The 14,720-nt window shown below is 37.1% G+C and overlaps 1 protein-coding gene across 1 annotated transcript in view; it reads left to right on the top strand.

The window, feature by feature from the left end:
• Positions 1-12,734, top strand: part of LOC131155550 (glutamate--tRNA ligase, chloroplastic/mitochondrial) — a 29,079-nt gene extending 16,345 nt beyond the window's left edge. The window contains exons 6-14 of the mRNA XM_058108772.1: positions 7,052-7,170; positions 7,325-7,373; positions 7,510-7,611; positions 7,683-7,785; positions 7,909-7,972; positions 8,344-8,458; positions 10,380-10,480; positions 12,144-12,300; positions 12,442-12,734. Coding sequence (XP_057964755.1) covers positions 7,052-7,170; positions 7,325-7,373; positions 7,510-7,611; positions 7,683-7,785; positions 7,909-7,972; positions 8,344-8,458; positions 10,380-10,480; positions 12,144-12,300; positions 12,442-12,672 — 1,041 coding nt within the window. The 3' untranslated portion in view covers positions 12,673-12,734. The remainder of the gene's footprint in view (positions 1-7,051; positions 7,171-7,324; positions 7,374-7,509; positions 7,612-7,682; positions 7,786-7,908; positions 7,973-8,343; positions 8,459-10,379; positions 10,481-12,143; positions 12,301-12,441) is intronic.
• The last annotated feature ends 1,986 nt before the right edge of the window (positions 12,735-14,720 follow it).

Raw genomic sequence — 14,720 nt, 5'->3', positions numbered from 1 at the left:
CATCTTCAGTTCACAGATGATACTATTCTCTTCCTATCAGATAACATGGGCCGCTTCTCTAATTTGTTGCCGATGTGTTTGAGAAAGTGTCCATGCTGAAAATTAATTTCTCTAAGAGTGGCCTGGTGGGTCTTGGTATTAATGTGGACCCCTTTGTATGCTAGCTGGTTGTGTTGTTTTGACTTGGCCTATTACTTATTTAGGTGTCCCCCAAGGTGGTAATCTGAATGCTGATTCTCTTTGGGACCCTGTTTTTGAGAGAGTGGCTAGGAGACTGAATGGGTGGAAAGGAGCATTCTTCACTTTAAGGGGTCATATTACCCTAACCTACGCTTGCCTGTCTTACATCCCTTATATTACCTTTTCCTTTTCAGAAACCCTGTGAGATTGGTGTGGAGTCTTGAGAATTAATGAGGGATTTTTTATGGTTGAGAGGGGAAGAGGGTAGTAGAGATCATCTTGTAGGCTGGGAGACTGAACATAGGCCTGAAAGGAAGGGAAGCTTGGGTATTGGTAATTTGGTGTCCAAAAACATGTCTTTGGCAGGGAAATGGTTATGGTGCTTTCCCTTGTCTGTTTCCCTCGTCTCTTTCACATAAGTTTTGAACAAAATAAAGCCATTTTTATTTTTGTTGGTGAATTGAGTAGTCTTTTGGTTTCCTGGAATCTTCATTTTAGGAGATCTCTGAATGATAGGGAGATGGTGGAATTGTCATCTTTGTTATCGTCATTGAGTGGGAGTAACCTTTCTTCAGGGAGGGATGTTTGTTCTTGGACTTTAAACCAGTTGGGAGTGTTTTCTAGCATATTTTTTTTTTTGAATTTTTGGTTTGTTCCAACTCTTCTTTCTTGCTATACTCAACTATTTGGAAGGCTAAGGTTCCCCCTAAAATAAAGTCTTTCACTTGGTTGGTTGTGCTTAATAAGATATATAATAATAACTTGTTGCAAATTAGGAGACCTATGAAGGCCCTCCCTCCCAATATGTGTGCTCTATTACAAGAACTCTTAAGACAACTTCTCACCTTCTTTTGCAATGTGAATTTGCTTGGAGTATATGGAATATGCTTTTTAGCGTTACCAGAGAAAGCTGGATTTGTCATCCATCGGTGGAATACTTTTTAGAAATATCCTTCACAGGCTTTGGTAGAAGAAAGGATAGGGCAACTTTATGGAAGTGTGGCTTTTTCTCAATATTATAGGGTTTATGGATGGACCATAATACTTGGATATTTTTTGGGAGAAAATTAAGCCAGATTCTGGTTTGGGGAAAAAAAAAAAAAGGAAAAAGTATTTGGCCTCTTTGTGGTGTGTTGGGTATGGATTTTCTAAGATGGCAAGCTTTCAAGAGTTTCAAAGAGATTGGAGGAACATGCTGACTTGATGATGTTTTTTTTTCTTGGGTATTTTTATGTTTTTTGTTTGGTCTTGGAGTGTATCAGTTTGTCTTGGAAGATTTCTCATTCTCCCTCTTGTAATTTTTTTTTTTCTATTAATGATATCTTCTTTTGTGTAAAAAAAAAAAATGGTTATGGCGCTTCTCTCCATAACCTAACTCTCTTTGGCATAGGGTAATTCACAGCAAGTCTGGAATACTACAAAATGAGTGGGATGCTAAAGTGGGAATTGCCATTAGTTATTTGAGTCCTTGGAAGTTTGTATATCAGATTTATGATTATTTCCTTCCCAAAGACCAGTATACAGTTGGTAATGGGGAAGGGATTCATTTTTAGGAGGACCTTTGAGTGGGTGAGATGCCTTTGGCTATTACATTCTCTAGATTTTTTTCAGTTAACTTATCTAATCTTCATGATACCCCTATTTCTGCTTTTTTTTTTCCTGCAAGAAGTAGGCATTCTTGGAACTTCCATTTTGGGAGAAATCTTAATGAGAGAGAGATTAATGAATTTGAGATGTTCTTTGGGGAGTTTGTGGAGGTCTGTTTCATAGATTTACTCTATTTTCACCCCTCACACTAAATTTGTAGTGGCTAGGGGTTCCTGGGTTCATTTTTGGAAAGATCCATGGCTTGGGAACAATTTTTTTTGCACTTCTTTTTCTCGTTTTTTTAGATTGTGCTATGAGCCAAAAAAATTTATTTCTTTCTTTGTGGACAATGGGCGTGGCTTTCGAGTCTCTTGGAATCTTCATTTAGGAGACCTCTAAATGATAAGGAGATGGTGTTGTCTTCCTTGTTATTCGTATTGAACAATTGCAAATAATCCTTAGGCAGGATGTTCGTTCTTGTAGTTTGGATCATCCGAGGGTGTTTTCTTGCAAATCATTCTTTGAATTTTTGACCTATCCAAACTCTCCCTTTCCTCTTTATCAAGTTATTAGTAAGGTTAAAGTTTCCCCAAAAATTAAAATGTTTGCTTTTTTGGTTGTGCTTAGCAACATTAATACCAATAACTTGCTGTAGATTTGGAGACCTTGGAAGGTTCTCTCTCCAGATGTTTGCATGCTCTGTTATAGGAATTCCGAAATGGCCTTTCATCTCTTTTTGCATTGTGATTTTGCATGGAGGATTTGGAATAAACTGTTCAGTTTTATGGAAGAGAGTTGGGTATGTCCCTGTTCAGTGGAGGACTTGTTAAGCACTTCTTTTGCTGGCTTTGGAAGGAGGAAGGATAGGGCAGCTCTTTGGAAGTGTACCAAGTATGCAGTTTTATGGGGTTTATGGTTGGAACGTAACGTGCGGATTTTTTCTAGGAATAGTTGAATTTGTCTTTGGTGTGGGAAAAGATTCAGTTTTTTGAGTCTTTTGACTTCTTTATGGTGTGTTGGGTTTCGAATTTTCAAGGAAGCTATCTTTCAGGATTTAAATAGGGATTGGAAGAACTGGTTGGCTTGATTTCTGGGTTTTGTTGTTCTAGTTTTTTTCTGGTTTGTTCCAGATTTTTTTGGGAGAAGTCTTATTCTCCCTCCTTATAAATTCTTTCCTTATTAATGAAATTTGTTTTACAATCAAGGGAAAAAAAAAAAAAGAAAAATCTTGGATATAGTTGATGTTTCTTTAGGCCAGAAACAAACGTTGACTTGTCACTAGAATTAGAAGCTAGGGCTTTGCATGAAATTCAACATTAGTTGTAATTACAGAGATTGGACTTTTTAGTAATGGCTTAATTTCTAGACTACAATTTGCCGCTCCTAACCCGGTGAATGGGCAATAACTAGTCATCCTGGACTTCATTCAAGATTCCTTAGTCTTTGAACTTGTTATTAAAATTCCCTTTGGGATGATTTCTTCTCCATTCATTGAATATATGCTCCCATCATCCACTTCTTTTCTCTCCACATCTACACCTTCTTTAACCAAATTTGTTGAACATATTTCTGTCATTTTCAATATGGACCAAATACATGTTTACTTAATTTGCCACTAGATTTGGTGTTAAATTAATTTCTTGTTTGGAGGACCTGTTGCTTTATTGAAGATGCTGGAGCCTTCTATGCTTGCATGTGACTTCACTTTGATTAGCTTCAAGCATCTATGCATTGTCATTAGTGTTGTACACAGATCACAATATGGTTGATTTGAAGCTTTCGAGTTATCTTTAGTTGGAAGACCTCTTTGCTACTCTCCTATGCTGCTTGAGAATGCCATACAATTTATGCCAGTTCTTCATTTTTCTGGTTGTTTAAAGTTGTTCTAGATTGTTGAGTTGCTGCTACTGCACCATTTCAAAACTTGAGGTCGAGCTTTCCTTATCTAGGGGAGTTTGATGGAGTTATGAGAGGGATTAATGTGAGGCCAATTAATTATCCGAAATTAACTATTGTTACATCATAAGCCTGTATTGGCAACTAAGAAATGATGAAGGAGAAACTAATAACAATTACATAATAATCCTGTAGCAATCAAAAATCATAAATTAACCACAAAGTAATTGAAATTTTCTGAAATAAACAAATATCCACAAACTAATACAAAATCATGAGTAGAATACGAATACCTATGATTATCCACAGGTATTTGGATGGATCATTTCGACCAAATTTGGAGGCCTATGTTGAAGAATAGAGTCGATGGGTTATTGGGTCCTAAACCCAGCTGTGCGTAGTTGTTTAATTATGTGTTTAGTTTTCTTGTATTAGGATTATGTATGTTTGGGACTTGTTTGTTGCATTTGTTTATTCTAGGAGTTTGTAATATAATGTAGTTTTAGGGGTTTATATGTAATTTCATAATGTGTGAAAGCCATGTTGTAAGCAATTATTGATGAATTTGAATTTGAAGTAAATGTGAGTTCCCACTTGTATCTCCACCCTCCTTCCTCTCTTAAATTTCTTTTAATCTCTCCCATGGCTGCAGAACCTTGATGCTGCCGCTGCATCATTTGGCATCAGAGCCCAACCAGAGTCTCATTCTTCCATTTCAATTCTGCATACTTCCCTTTCGCCCTTCTTCTCTTCATTTTTCTCCTCACAGTTTTATGACTTCCCTTCCCTCTCTGCTTCTTCTTCTTCTTCTTCTTCTTCTTACTTTTTATCTTCTTCTCTCTCTGTTTCTCTTCCTTCATTCTCTCTATCCGAATCTTCTGTGTGTTGAATTTGTTAAAAATAGAGAGAGAGAGAGAGAGAGAGAGAGAGAGAGAGAGAGAGAGAGAAAACAGTTCTCAACTTTTCCTGAAATTCCAGCCATATTCCCATTTTTTCGAACACCGCTTTCTATACACCATTGTTCAATACCATCCATCCATTGAAATCAGAACCCCTCGAAACCCTTCTCAAATTTTCATCACCATCTGACCACACGTGTGGCACCACATGCCACCACTAGGTTACCCTGCCGCCAACCCCTTCAAAATCCAGCCTTCCTGGAGTTATTTTGACACAATGCCACCACCACTCTATTCCCCACCCCCTGATCTACCTTTGCCTGAAAAATCATTGTCGGAGGACCCTTGTCGGCAGTGCATGTTCTGGCGACTGCAAATGAGATTGCTTCCAGAATCGCGAGAAATTGGTTCTAGACACGATATTTTGGGTTTTATCCACAATATTTTGACCGGCAACAAGATATTGCAAGCAAGAACGATGATTTGCTCGAGAAGCATGAAATTGCTGCTGTCGGCATTGGAAATCAGGTTTTATTGCTGCATTTGTGAGTTCTCTGAGTGAATTTTTCATTTCTATGTGATACTCATGATTAAAGGTGACTTGGATGATTGTTCTTAAATAATTGAAAATGAACTTTGTGTTTTGTATCATATAATTGCATCATGGTGACCAATGTTGTATTGTCTACAAAGGTGGAATGTTGTTATCTGGTAGGGTACACATGGAACCTGCCTTGGAGACAATTACCATTGCTTTGAATAGGCTAACAACTGAAGTTGCTGCCTTAGGTAAAAGGCCTATGGAATTTCCTACCAAGAAAAATGGTGGAATAGCTGCTGTCCCTATACTTTTGAGTTGTGTGAAAGCCGGAATAATCATTTAAGGAAATTAAGCCAGAAGTCTCAGATTTTAATGGTGATGATTCTACTCATGAATTTGATGATTCCCCAACTCGACAGAGTCAAGTTCTTTTCGGAAGGAGGGAATTGATGTAGGACGAGAAGCAGATATTTGGATGGATCACTTTAACCTAGTTTGGAGGCCTATGTCGAAGAATAGGGTCAATGGTTTATTGGGCCCTAATCCCAAATGTGCTTAGCTAGTTAGTTGTTTGATTATGTGTGTTTTGCTTGCTTGTATTAGAATTATGTATGTTGGGGGCTTGTTTGTAGTATTTGTGTATTCTAGGGTATGTTTGTAATGTAATGTAGTTTTAGGGGTTTATATGTAATTTCATGTGAAGAGGCTTTCATGTAAATAGTGTGTGAAAGCCATGTTGTAAGCATTTATTGTTGAATTTGAATTTGAGAAGTGAACATGAGTTCCCCCCCTTGTATCTCCTCTCTCCTTCTTCTCTTCAATTTCTTGTAATATCTCCCATGGCTGCAGAACCTTCATACTGCCCCTGCATCACTGTCCCTTGCATCTATTGTGTCTCTCCTCATCCTTGTTCTTCTGCCTCTCATTTTCCTCTTTCTTTCTTTTTCTTCCTTCTCCTTCATTCCTTCCCTTTTTGTTTCTTCTTTCTTTTTTCCCCCTTCTTTAATCTTCCTCCTCTTCCTTTGTTTTTTCTTTTTTCTATTTTCTATTTAATCTTTCCTCTCTCTCCATCTTCTCACTCTAAACCTTCTCTCTCTCTTTCTCTCTCTCTCTCTCTCTCTCTCTCTCATGCACCACCCATTCTCAACTTGTGTCTAGGTTGATTAGAAAAGGTGCAGAATTAGATTCAGCCTTTTGAGTCTGATTCTAATTCACCATGAGCAACTGCTTCTTATTTGAATGTTGCTGAACATGTTAAAAGTCCAGTCCTTAACCTCCTCAGCAAATGCATGAGTTGCCTCATGAAAGGTTAGATCAACATGCCATTTAGCTTTGATCCTTTGGCCACAGTTTCAATTTTTTTAATTTTTAAACTGATTTCTCAATAGTTTTTCTGACACCTTGTGGTTCATTATCGCTTTAGCAGAATCTTCTGTATGAATAACCACAAAACCATTTAAACCGGATTTAGTTTCTGGTCACAATCAGAACCTTCTCTATGAATAACCTCAAAACCATTTAAAGCAGATTCAGTCTCTGGTCACAATCATATCCATTTGATTTGACAATTTGCCTTTCTAAAAAACTGTGAAGATTAAAGTTTAATCTTATTTTGTTATTTTTCAATGAGAGTTCTGTTCATTCTTTCCATAACAATAGAGGATGCCTTCCAAGAGGTTATGTGAAAACACAGTTTGTTGAGTACCTAGTCAACAATTGATAATGATTCTGGGGGCTGGGGTTCTTCAGAAAAACACAGCTGCCCTCATATTCATTTTTGCTTTAAAAGTCAAGGCATTAGAGTTCTGTGGGCCCAACAATTGAAGTAATGACACTAACAAACTTTGTGAGATACCAAGTCATCTGTCAAAACAGTTTACAATTTTACTTTATTTCACCATTTTAAAATCTATAAAAGGTGTTAATTTTGTTTGATAGTGTCATGAAGGTTAGTTGGAACCTGGACACACTTGGAGATTTCGTAATTATGAGGAGCAATGGACAACCTGTCTACAACTTTTGTGTCACGGTTGATGATGCTACCATGGCTATCTCCCATGTTATTAGGTAAACATCTACTTGAACATCTTTAGAGAACAGCTATGTCTGTCCATATCAATGTTTTTCTTGAGTTTCTTCCCATGCTTTTTACTCATTCAGTTGCCGCATAATGGATCTATATCATTCCATTTTATTTTATTTTCTGACACTTGCATCTCAGGGCTGAAGAGCATCTGCCAAACACTCTAAGGCAAGCATTAATATATAAGGTAACTTTCACTTTTTCAACCACTCATATATTTATTTATTTTTGTTTTTTCTTGCTTCCAAGGTTTCTTATTTTTTTAAAAAATTTGGGGAAGTGTGGGAAAAGTGGATTATGGAATTTCTCTCTTTCTTTTGCAGGCACTTGGATTTCCAATGCCTGCCTTTGCACATGTTTCTTTAATTCTTGCACCTGATAGGAGTAAACTATCGAAACGGCATGGTGCAACGTCTGTGGGCCAGGTAGTTTGAAGTTAATAGTAGTTCATAAGTGAGGCTATGATAACCAACTTCTAATAATTACCAGCTAACAGTTCAGGGAATTGGGGTATCTGCCCCAGGCAATGGTGAATTACCTAGCACTGCTGGGTTGGGGTGATGGCACTGAAAATGAATTTTTTACCCTCGAACAACTGGGTTAGTCATCCTCACATACATGTGTGCATGAGCTTAGCAGCTAATGCGCATAAATGTTTAGATGTTTTGGTGTTCATGCAGCCAAACTTTATAGTGAGTATTTTTTTTGTGTGTGATTTGCAGTTGAAAAGTTCTCTATTATTCGCGTCAATAAAAGTGGTGCTATTTTTGATTCTACCAAGTTAAGGTAAATATGACACATGCTGCAAAACCTGTAATTTCATCTCCTCTATTAGGCAACCCCACTCCCCTCTCCGTTGCATGTGGGAGTAGCTCAAGAGATTGTTTTAGTGTCTACAGTTGCATCATGCATTCTTTGTTTGTTATTTATTTTCAGTCCAAGGTTTGGTCTTGATTTCCTTCATTTGCTTTGGATTTTATCCTTTGACTATAGTAGATTTAGGATGGGTTTTGTTTGCAAAATGTGGGATGAATCAATGATGATGCTGATGATTTGGAGATATTTATTATCTACTCTTTTGTAGACCACAGGGTGTTCTTGTCATTCAATTCTTTCCTAATTTTCCTTTTCCCTTTATATATTCCTACAAAATAAAGGTGGATGAATGGTCAGCATCTGAAAATACTTCCGCCAGAAGAGTTGACTAAACTTATTGGGGAGCACTGGAAGAGCACTGGTATCCTCACAGAATCAAAGGGGCTGTTTTTAGTAGTAAGGCATCTTTTCTGCACTTCAATTGAGTTGTATTTTGGTTTATAAGTTTTCAGATGGCAGCACATGTTGTGCATTGACCACAAAAATTGGAATGGTAAAATAAGCCTCAGTATTTTGGTTGAGCATCAGTTTTTTTTCTTTAAATGAGCTTTCATGTAGTTTTTGCTTCCCTAGAATGGTTGGTTGTTCCTAGATGATGCTTCTTCAAACAATTATGCCATGTTTTGTTCATGCATGGAATGAATAAAAATCTGAAAGGAAAACATGAAGAAATCAATTGATAAATTTGATTCTATTTCAACATACCAAACTCATAGTCAGTGTGTTGGTTGCAAGGGAAGTTGGTGACCCCCCGTTAATCAAGTTTTTGAAACCAGGTGTAGTTCTTGATCCACTTTAATACCTGATGGTCAATTTAATATGAATATCTTGGTGGTCATATTGTTCTCATTAGCACCTTTCTTTCCAACTTGTTCATTTATTTCTTCTCTTTTTAGAGTTCTCCAAGAGTGTTGCTAGGATTCTTGAGAGGCTGTGGTATTACTTTCTTTGGTCTAGGTTTGGGGACAATAAGATAATCACATGGTTGGTTAGGAGAGCGTTGGGATATCCAAATATGAAGGGGTTTGGTCCTTGGCAATGTGTTTTCTAAGAACTTATCTCTAATTGGAAAATGGTTGTGGAGGTACCACTTAAAAGTTAATTCCCTGTGGCACACGGTGATGAAAACTATGTATGGGCCTCATCAGAATGGGTGGGACACCAGAGGTGATGGCATTGTTTCTTATGCAAGCCCCTAAAGGTTTGTTTCATTGGTTGCTTGTTTGTTCTTTCCTCTGATCCATTTCAAAATGGGTTATGGCAATAGGGCTTGGTTTGGGAGGATGTTTGGGTTGGCGAGAGTTTGTTAGTATGGTGCCTGTCTTTTTATGATTTTCACTCTTCATAGTGCACCAATAAGCTCTTTCTTTTCTTTGGTGTGGGGTTTTCTTGGGATTTCCATTTTTTTAGGAATCTCAATGAAAGAGATGATGTGTCACTACCATGCTTAATGTTCCGGAGACTTGCTCTTTTTAACAGGGTTGAGAGATGTTGGATTGGAGAGTCTTCAGGCCTTTTTTCCACAAAATCTTTTTTTCTTCATCTCCTTAGAACTCCTTCCTCCAATATTTTTCTTAGTCATTTTTTCTTGGAGCCATCATTTGGAAGGTTAAGGCTCTTTTTAAGATCAGGTTCATCTTTACCGTTCTCCATAGGCTTAATATGCATGACCTACTTTCAATGCAGAAGACACTATGAAGCCCTAGGTCCTGATTTGTATTTCATGTGTCAAGAATCCAATGAAACAAATACACACCCCTTTCTTCATTGACAGGTGGAAAACTATATCTGGCACATTCCTTGTGTTTTGGTGAAGCTTAGGTAGCTCTGTAGGTCGTGGGGGATTTCCTGCTACAGAGCTTTTGGATTTCTGGCAAATCCAGGAGGATAGGCTTTATGAAGACGTGGTTTTTGATACTTTGTGGACTCTTTGGGCAGAGAGGAATTGGAGAATCTTCAAGGAGTACACAACTTTCCCAGCATGTTATGAGAGAGTTGTCTTTTCTTCCCTTTTTGGGCTCATTCTTTTGGGTTTTTCCAGGGGACATGGCCGCCTGGCTTTCAATGGGATTGGAGTGCGGCTCTATTGTAACTGTTTATATCTTTTCTTTTGGTTCTATGGAGGAAATCTTATTCTCCTCTGCACTTTGTTATTCTGTTAATATATTTTCTCTTATCCAAAAAAAATAAAAGTAATAATATGACAAATAATGGTGAAAGTACTGTAAAACAGATCTTTGATTTTGATTTCTATTTTTTTGCACATGTGCAAAGTGAAGCACACTAGAATGGTTGTTGAGTTATTATGTATGAACAGGAAGCCATTGAGCTGCTCAAGGATGGTATTGACCTGATAACAGATTCTGATAAAGCGCTATCAAACTTGCTTTCATATCCCTTACGTACGACTTTAATGAGGTGATTCTTGAACTTCTTGAGCTTAAATTATTGGCTTTATGATTACATAGGGCATTTTTTTGTTGGTGGGATTCTCTATGTTGGGGTTATATTTTGGTTGATGTTCTTTTTAATTTTTATATAAAAAAGAATTTTTGTTCTTACTGGCTCTATGATGCTAATCTTTTCTTTTTAAATTTTTTTATATAAAGAAAAATTTTCATTCTTACTGGCTTTATGAGGCTACTCTTGTCTTTTTAAAATATTTTAAAGAGGTAGAATTATATTGTCTGATTTTAGTATTGAAAATCTTCTATACATTACTTTTGGCTGGGACATAAAAGTTACCCATGGCCTAGACATTAGATATCCTGCTTAAGTGGCTTACTGGTTGCTTCCTTTATTAGTTATATGGAATTCATTTAGAAGAGATTTGTGGGAATCTCGTTTATTATTTAATCTCTTGAAACAAAGTTGAGATGAAAGCAAGCAGTAATTGTAGGGCTTGTAACGTTTGCTTATGGTTGAATGTACTTTTGAAGGCTGGAATGTTGGTGTTTGTGTTGTGATTATAACGACTTCCAATGTGATCAAAGGGATCTTATACTCTGACACTTCCAGGGTACACAAACCAGGCCCTATAGATGGTGGGCTGAGCCATTGCAATGCTTAAACCCAACCTTTTAAAATGCAGAGTTCTGGTCATTCATCCACTCATATTGTCCACAGAACATAAATTCTATCTAGAAAAAAATGCTTGCTCTTGTATTTTTAAAGGAACTAGCATACAGCCAAATATTTTAATGAATTCATTGGCAGTTGCTCCTGGGACCCTGTTGATTAGATTATGCAATTGATTTCACTGTGATTGGCTGGTTATCTTGATGTGATTTATATTTTCATTTTCTTTCTAATTTGTAATTTTTTTTGGAAATTTTTTTGTCTGCTTTGTGTTTTTTATTGTCTTTTTTGTATGTTCTTTGCTATCTGAATGAAGTTTCTTTTTAAATAAAAAAGACAGGTGGCCATAAAAGCTTGGTCTACATGATTATAAAGTTGGTGATGTGTTACAAAATCATCAGAAGACAACAAAGCCACTAAAATGAGGGTATTATTTTGCTATGAAACTGGCTTCATTCATTTGATTTTTGACTCTCCAAAGGCATTATAGGATATCCATTTGAAAAACTGCAATATTTGTGTTAAGGCTTGATATACCATTGTTGGCCCACAATCTAACAATTTAAGCTTTTAGGTAAAGTGGTTATTTAACATGGTATCAGAGCCATGGCTGCCAAGTGGTTATGGGTTCTAGTCTCGTTGCCCGTGTTTATTGTGTGGTGTTTAAAAATTATTGCATTTCCTGTTATGGGTGTTATTTATCGTTTGTTTATCTTTGTTGTCGGGCTGCATGTGTGGGGTGGTGTTAATTAAGGCTTGATATACATTGTTGACCCACAACCTAACAGCTTAAGCTTTTAGGTAAAGTGGTGGTTTTAGATTTTGTTTGGATGACTATGGTGGGACGTGGTTGTATGGGTCTCAGATCTAAGAGGGTTGTATGAATCCCAGATTCTGCTTGTTGGCTGTGTTACTCTTGACCTTGTAATGATATCATTGGATGTTTTTTTTTTTTCTTTAGTCATTTGATTGTTTGTGATAAAGATAATGTTACTGCCTGCAGTCCTGAGGGTAAAGCAGTATTAGAAGATGGACTTTCTGAAATATCAGCCAGATTGTTGGCTGCCCATGACAGTGGTGAACTCCTTGGTGCACTTGAAGGAGGCCATGCTGGGTGGCAGAAGTGGGTGAAGAACTTTGGCAAATCACTGAAGCGCAAGGTGGGTTATAACAGAGATGGATTGATATGATAACACGTCTTTCACTATATCTGGTCTTGATGGTATTAAGCATAATAATGAAAAATCTTGTCCATGATCACATAACTGATACATTTTTACCCATTTCCATTCTTGTGACAGGGGAAATCACTTTTCATGCCTCTCCGGGTGTTGCTAACGGGAAAGCTTCATGGCCCAGATATGGGCGCTAGCATGCTTCTGCTTCACAGAGCTGGAACCTGTGGTATTGTTTCTCCTCAAGCTGGATTTGTGTCTTTGGATGAAAGGTTTAAAATTTTGAGGGAAGTTGAATGGGAGGCATTAAATTGGGATCAGCCTCCCTTGGAACCTACTGCTATTGCATCTAATTGAGTTCGTACAGTTTTTCACGGCTATATATGATATTGAAAATGTGCTCCTGTGACTTTTTCCAAGTGCATGCTGTCTAAGATAATTTTCTAGCATTTGTTGTGTATGAGGTTCGAGTGATAGACATCTAGCCAAATTCCATGAATTTTTTTTTTGATATTTGTCCCAATTGATGAGTGGTTCACGTGTACACATGGGCCACATTCCATTCGTCTGTAGCTGCTGGAATATATGATGCATCATTAGCTAATGAAGGTTCTGACTCGTTCCAAGATCCTACTTCAGCAAATGCATTGTGATAAGATCCTCTATTGCAACGGGGTACTAGCGGTATGCAAAATAAGATCCATTTGTGTCTTGCATACCATTCATTTTTCTTTTGTTGAGACCTTCAACATATGCTTTTAACAACTTATGCAAGGATGTTGATTGATGCATGCATGATTTAGATTTTTTTTTTTTTCTCGTCCTTTGCTTGTTTATGTTCTTAATTCTTTTTTTGCTTAAGAAAAAGAGAAACAGGGAAAATGTATGCATTCCTTTGCATTTTTTGTTTTTTTTTTTGGTGATTGTAGAAAATTTTTAATGATTTAAAAAAAAAAAAAAAAAAAAATCATGAACAGCAATAACACTAATATTGTAAGGATTGTGATGATTGCCAATTAAAAATAACGTATAGAAAATTAAAATAAATGAAAGAAATTGTTCCAACAAATTAAGGAAGGAATGAAACCCAATTGGTGATATATCCAAACTTTTTGTGGCATGACATGTTGGGTGGTAAGATGAGGTTCCCTTGATTTACTCAATATATATTCATCCTTCATAAACTAATCTATGATATGGTTTTGATTTTGATGGATAAAAGATATGACTTTGGCAAGATGTCGCAAATAGGAAGACATAAGGGGTGGGCTTGCAAAAATGAAAATGGGGCTCTTGCTTTTGCTGTCTCCTCTCTCCTCTCTCCTCTCTTAGCTCTTTTTTCCTTTTTGGTTCTTGTTTGGCCATAGCAATTTGTTACCATAAGAGAAGCTTATGTTCCCCGTATTATCTAGATCAAAGGGAAATCCTTCAATATGCGACTAGAGAAAGGGATGTGGTGATATTATACAATATTCTTGTTTGTTCAAAGTTTTGTAAAGAATAATGCATGTTCTAGTGGAGAATGGGGAGAAAATATGGGAGTAATTGAGGGAGAGTTAAGGAGCTAGAGTTAGATCCAAGTTAGGAGTTGAAGATAGGTTGGTTTGAGCTTGATTCCTTCCAGCTTATGATTTGGACTTTTTGTGATTTAATTTACTTCTACGTTTATGTTTAACTTAGAATGAGCTAGAGAGCTAGCTTAGTTGGTACATTTAGTGTATAGGATTAAAGGGAGAGTAAGTCAAGAAGTTCATGGGGTTGAGGTCCTTTTTGTTGTTTTCACTTTTCAACATGGCATGGTTTGCTGGAGATTTAAATTAAGCCCACTTCTAACGTAGTTGAGCGGATTGTTGGACCAATATGTCAAGGACAATGTGCCTGTGGTGCGGGACTAGGGATGCGTTGTAGTATGTGCCTCATATCGAGTGGAACACATGTGCAAAGTAAGCAGGTTGAAGAAAATAAGGGAGTTGGTTTGTAGAATAATTGTTGATTGTTTTACTGAGTACAACGACTTCAGGCAGAAGACAAATTAGGAAGAAAACCTTCGACGGTTTGATGTAGGAACATCGACGGTTCCTCCAGTGAAGGAAAACTGTCAACGGTTTGATGAAACCATCGACAGTTTTGTTCGGAGTTGTTTTTAAAATTTGAACTGGGAAGATCAATAAGTTGGGGATACGGCGGCAAATACTCTGAGGATTGATACAAGGGTATTTGGGAATTTTCTAATCCCTCTGTACATGTAGGGTTAACATAAATACAATGTTGTAACCCTGGTTTTGATAGATAGTGTCGTAGCTTGCTCTCGTAGATGTAGGCATTCTCCTGAGCCACGGTAAATCTTTGTGTTGTTTATTGTTTTCATTATTTGTGTGTAAGTTTTTGTATTGTTCATCCTAATT

Source organism: Malania oleifera, chromosome 5, assembly GCF_029873635.1.
Source record: "Malania oleifera isolate guangnan ecotype guangnan chromosome 5, ASM2987363v1, whole genome shotgun sequence".
Classification (NCBI taxonomy): domain Eukaryota; kingdom Viridiplantae; phylum Streptophyta; class Magnoliopsida; order Santalales; family Ximeniaceae; genus Malania; species Malania oleifera.
This window is presented reverse-complemented; position numbering and strand designations above follow the sequence as displayed.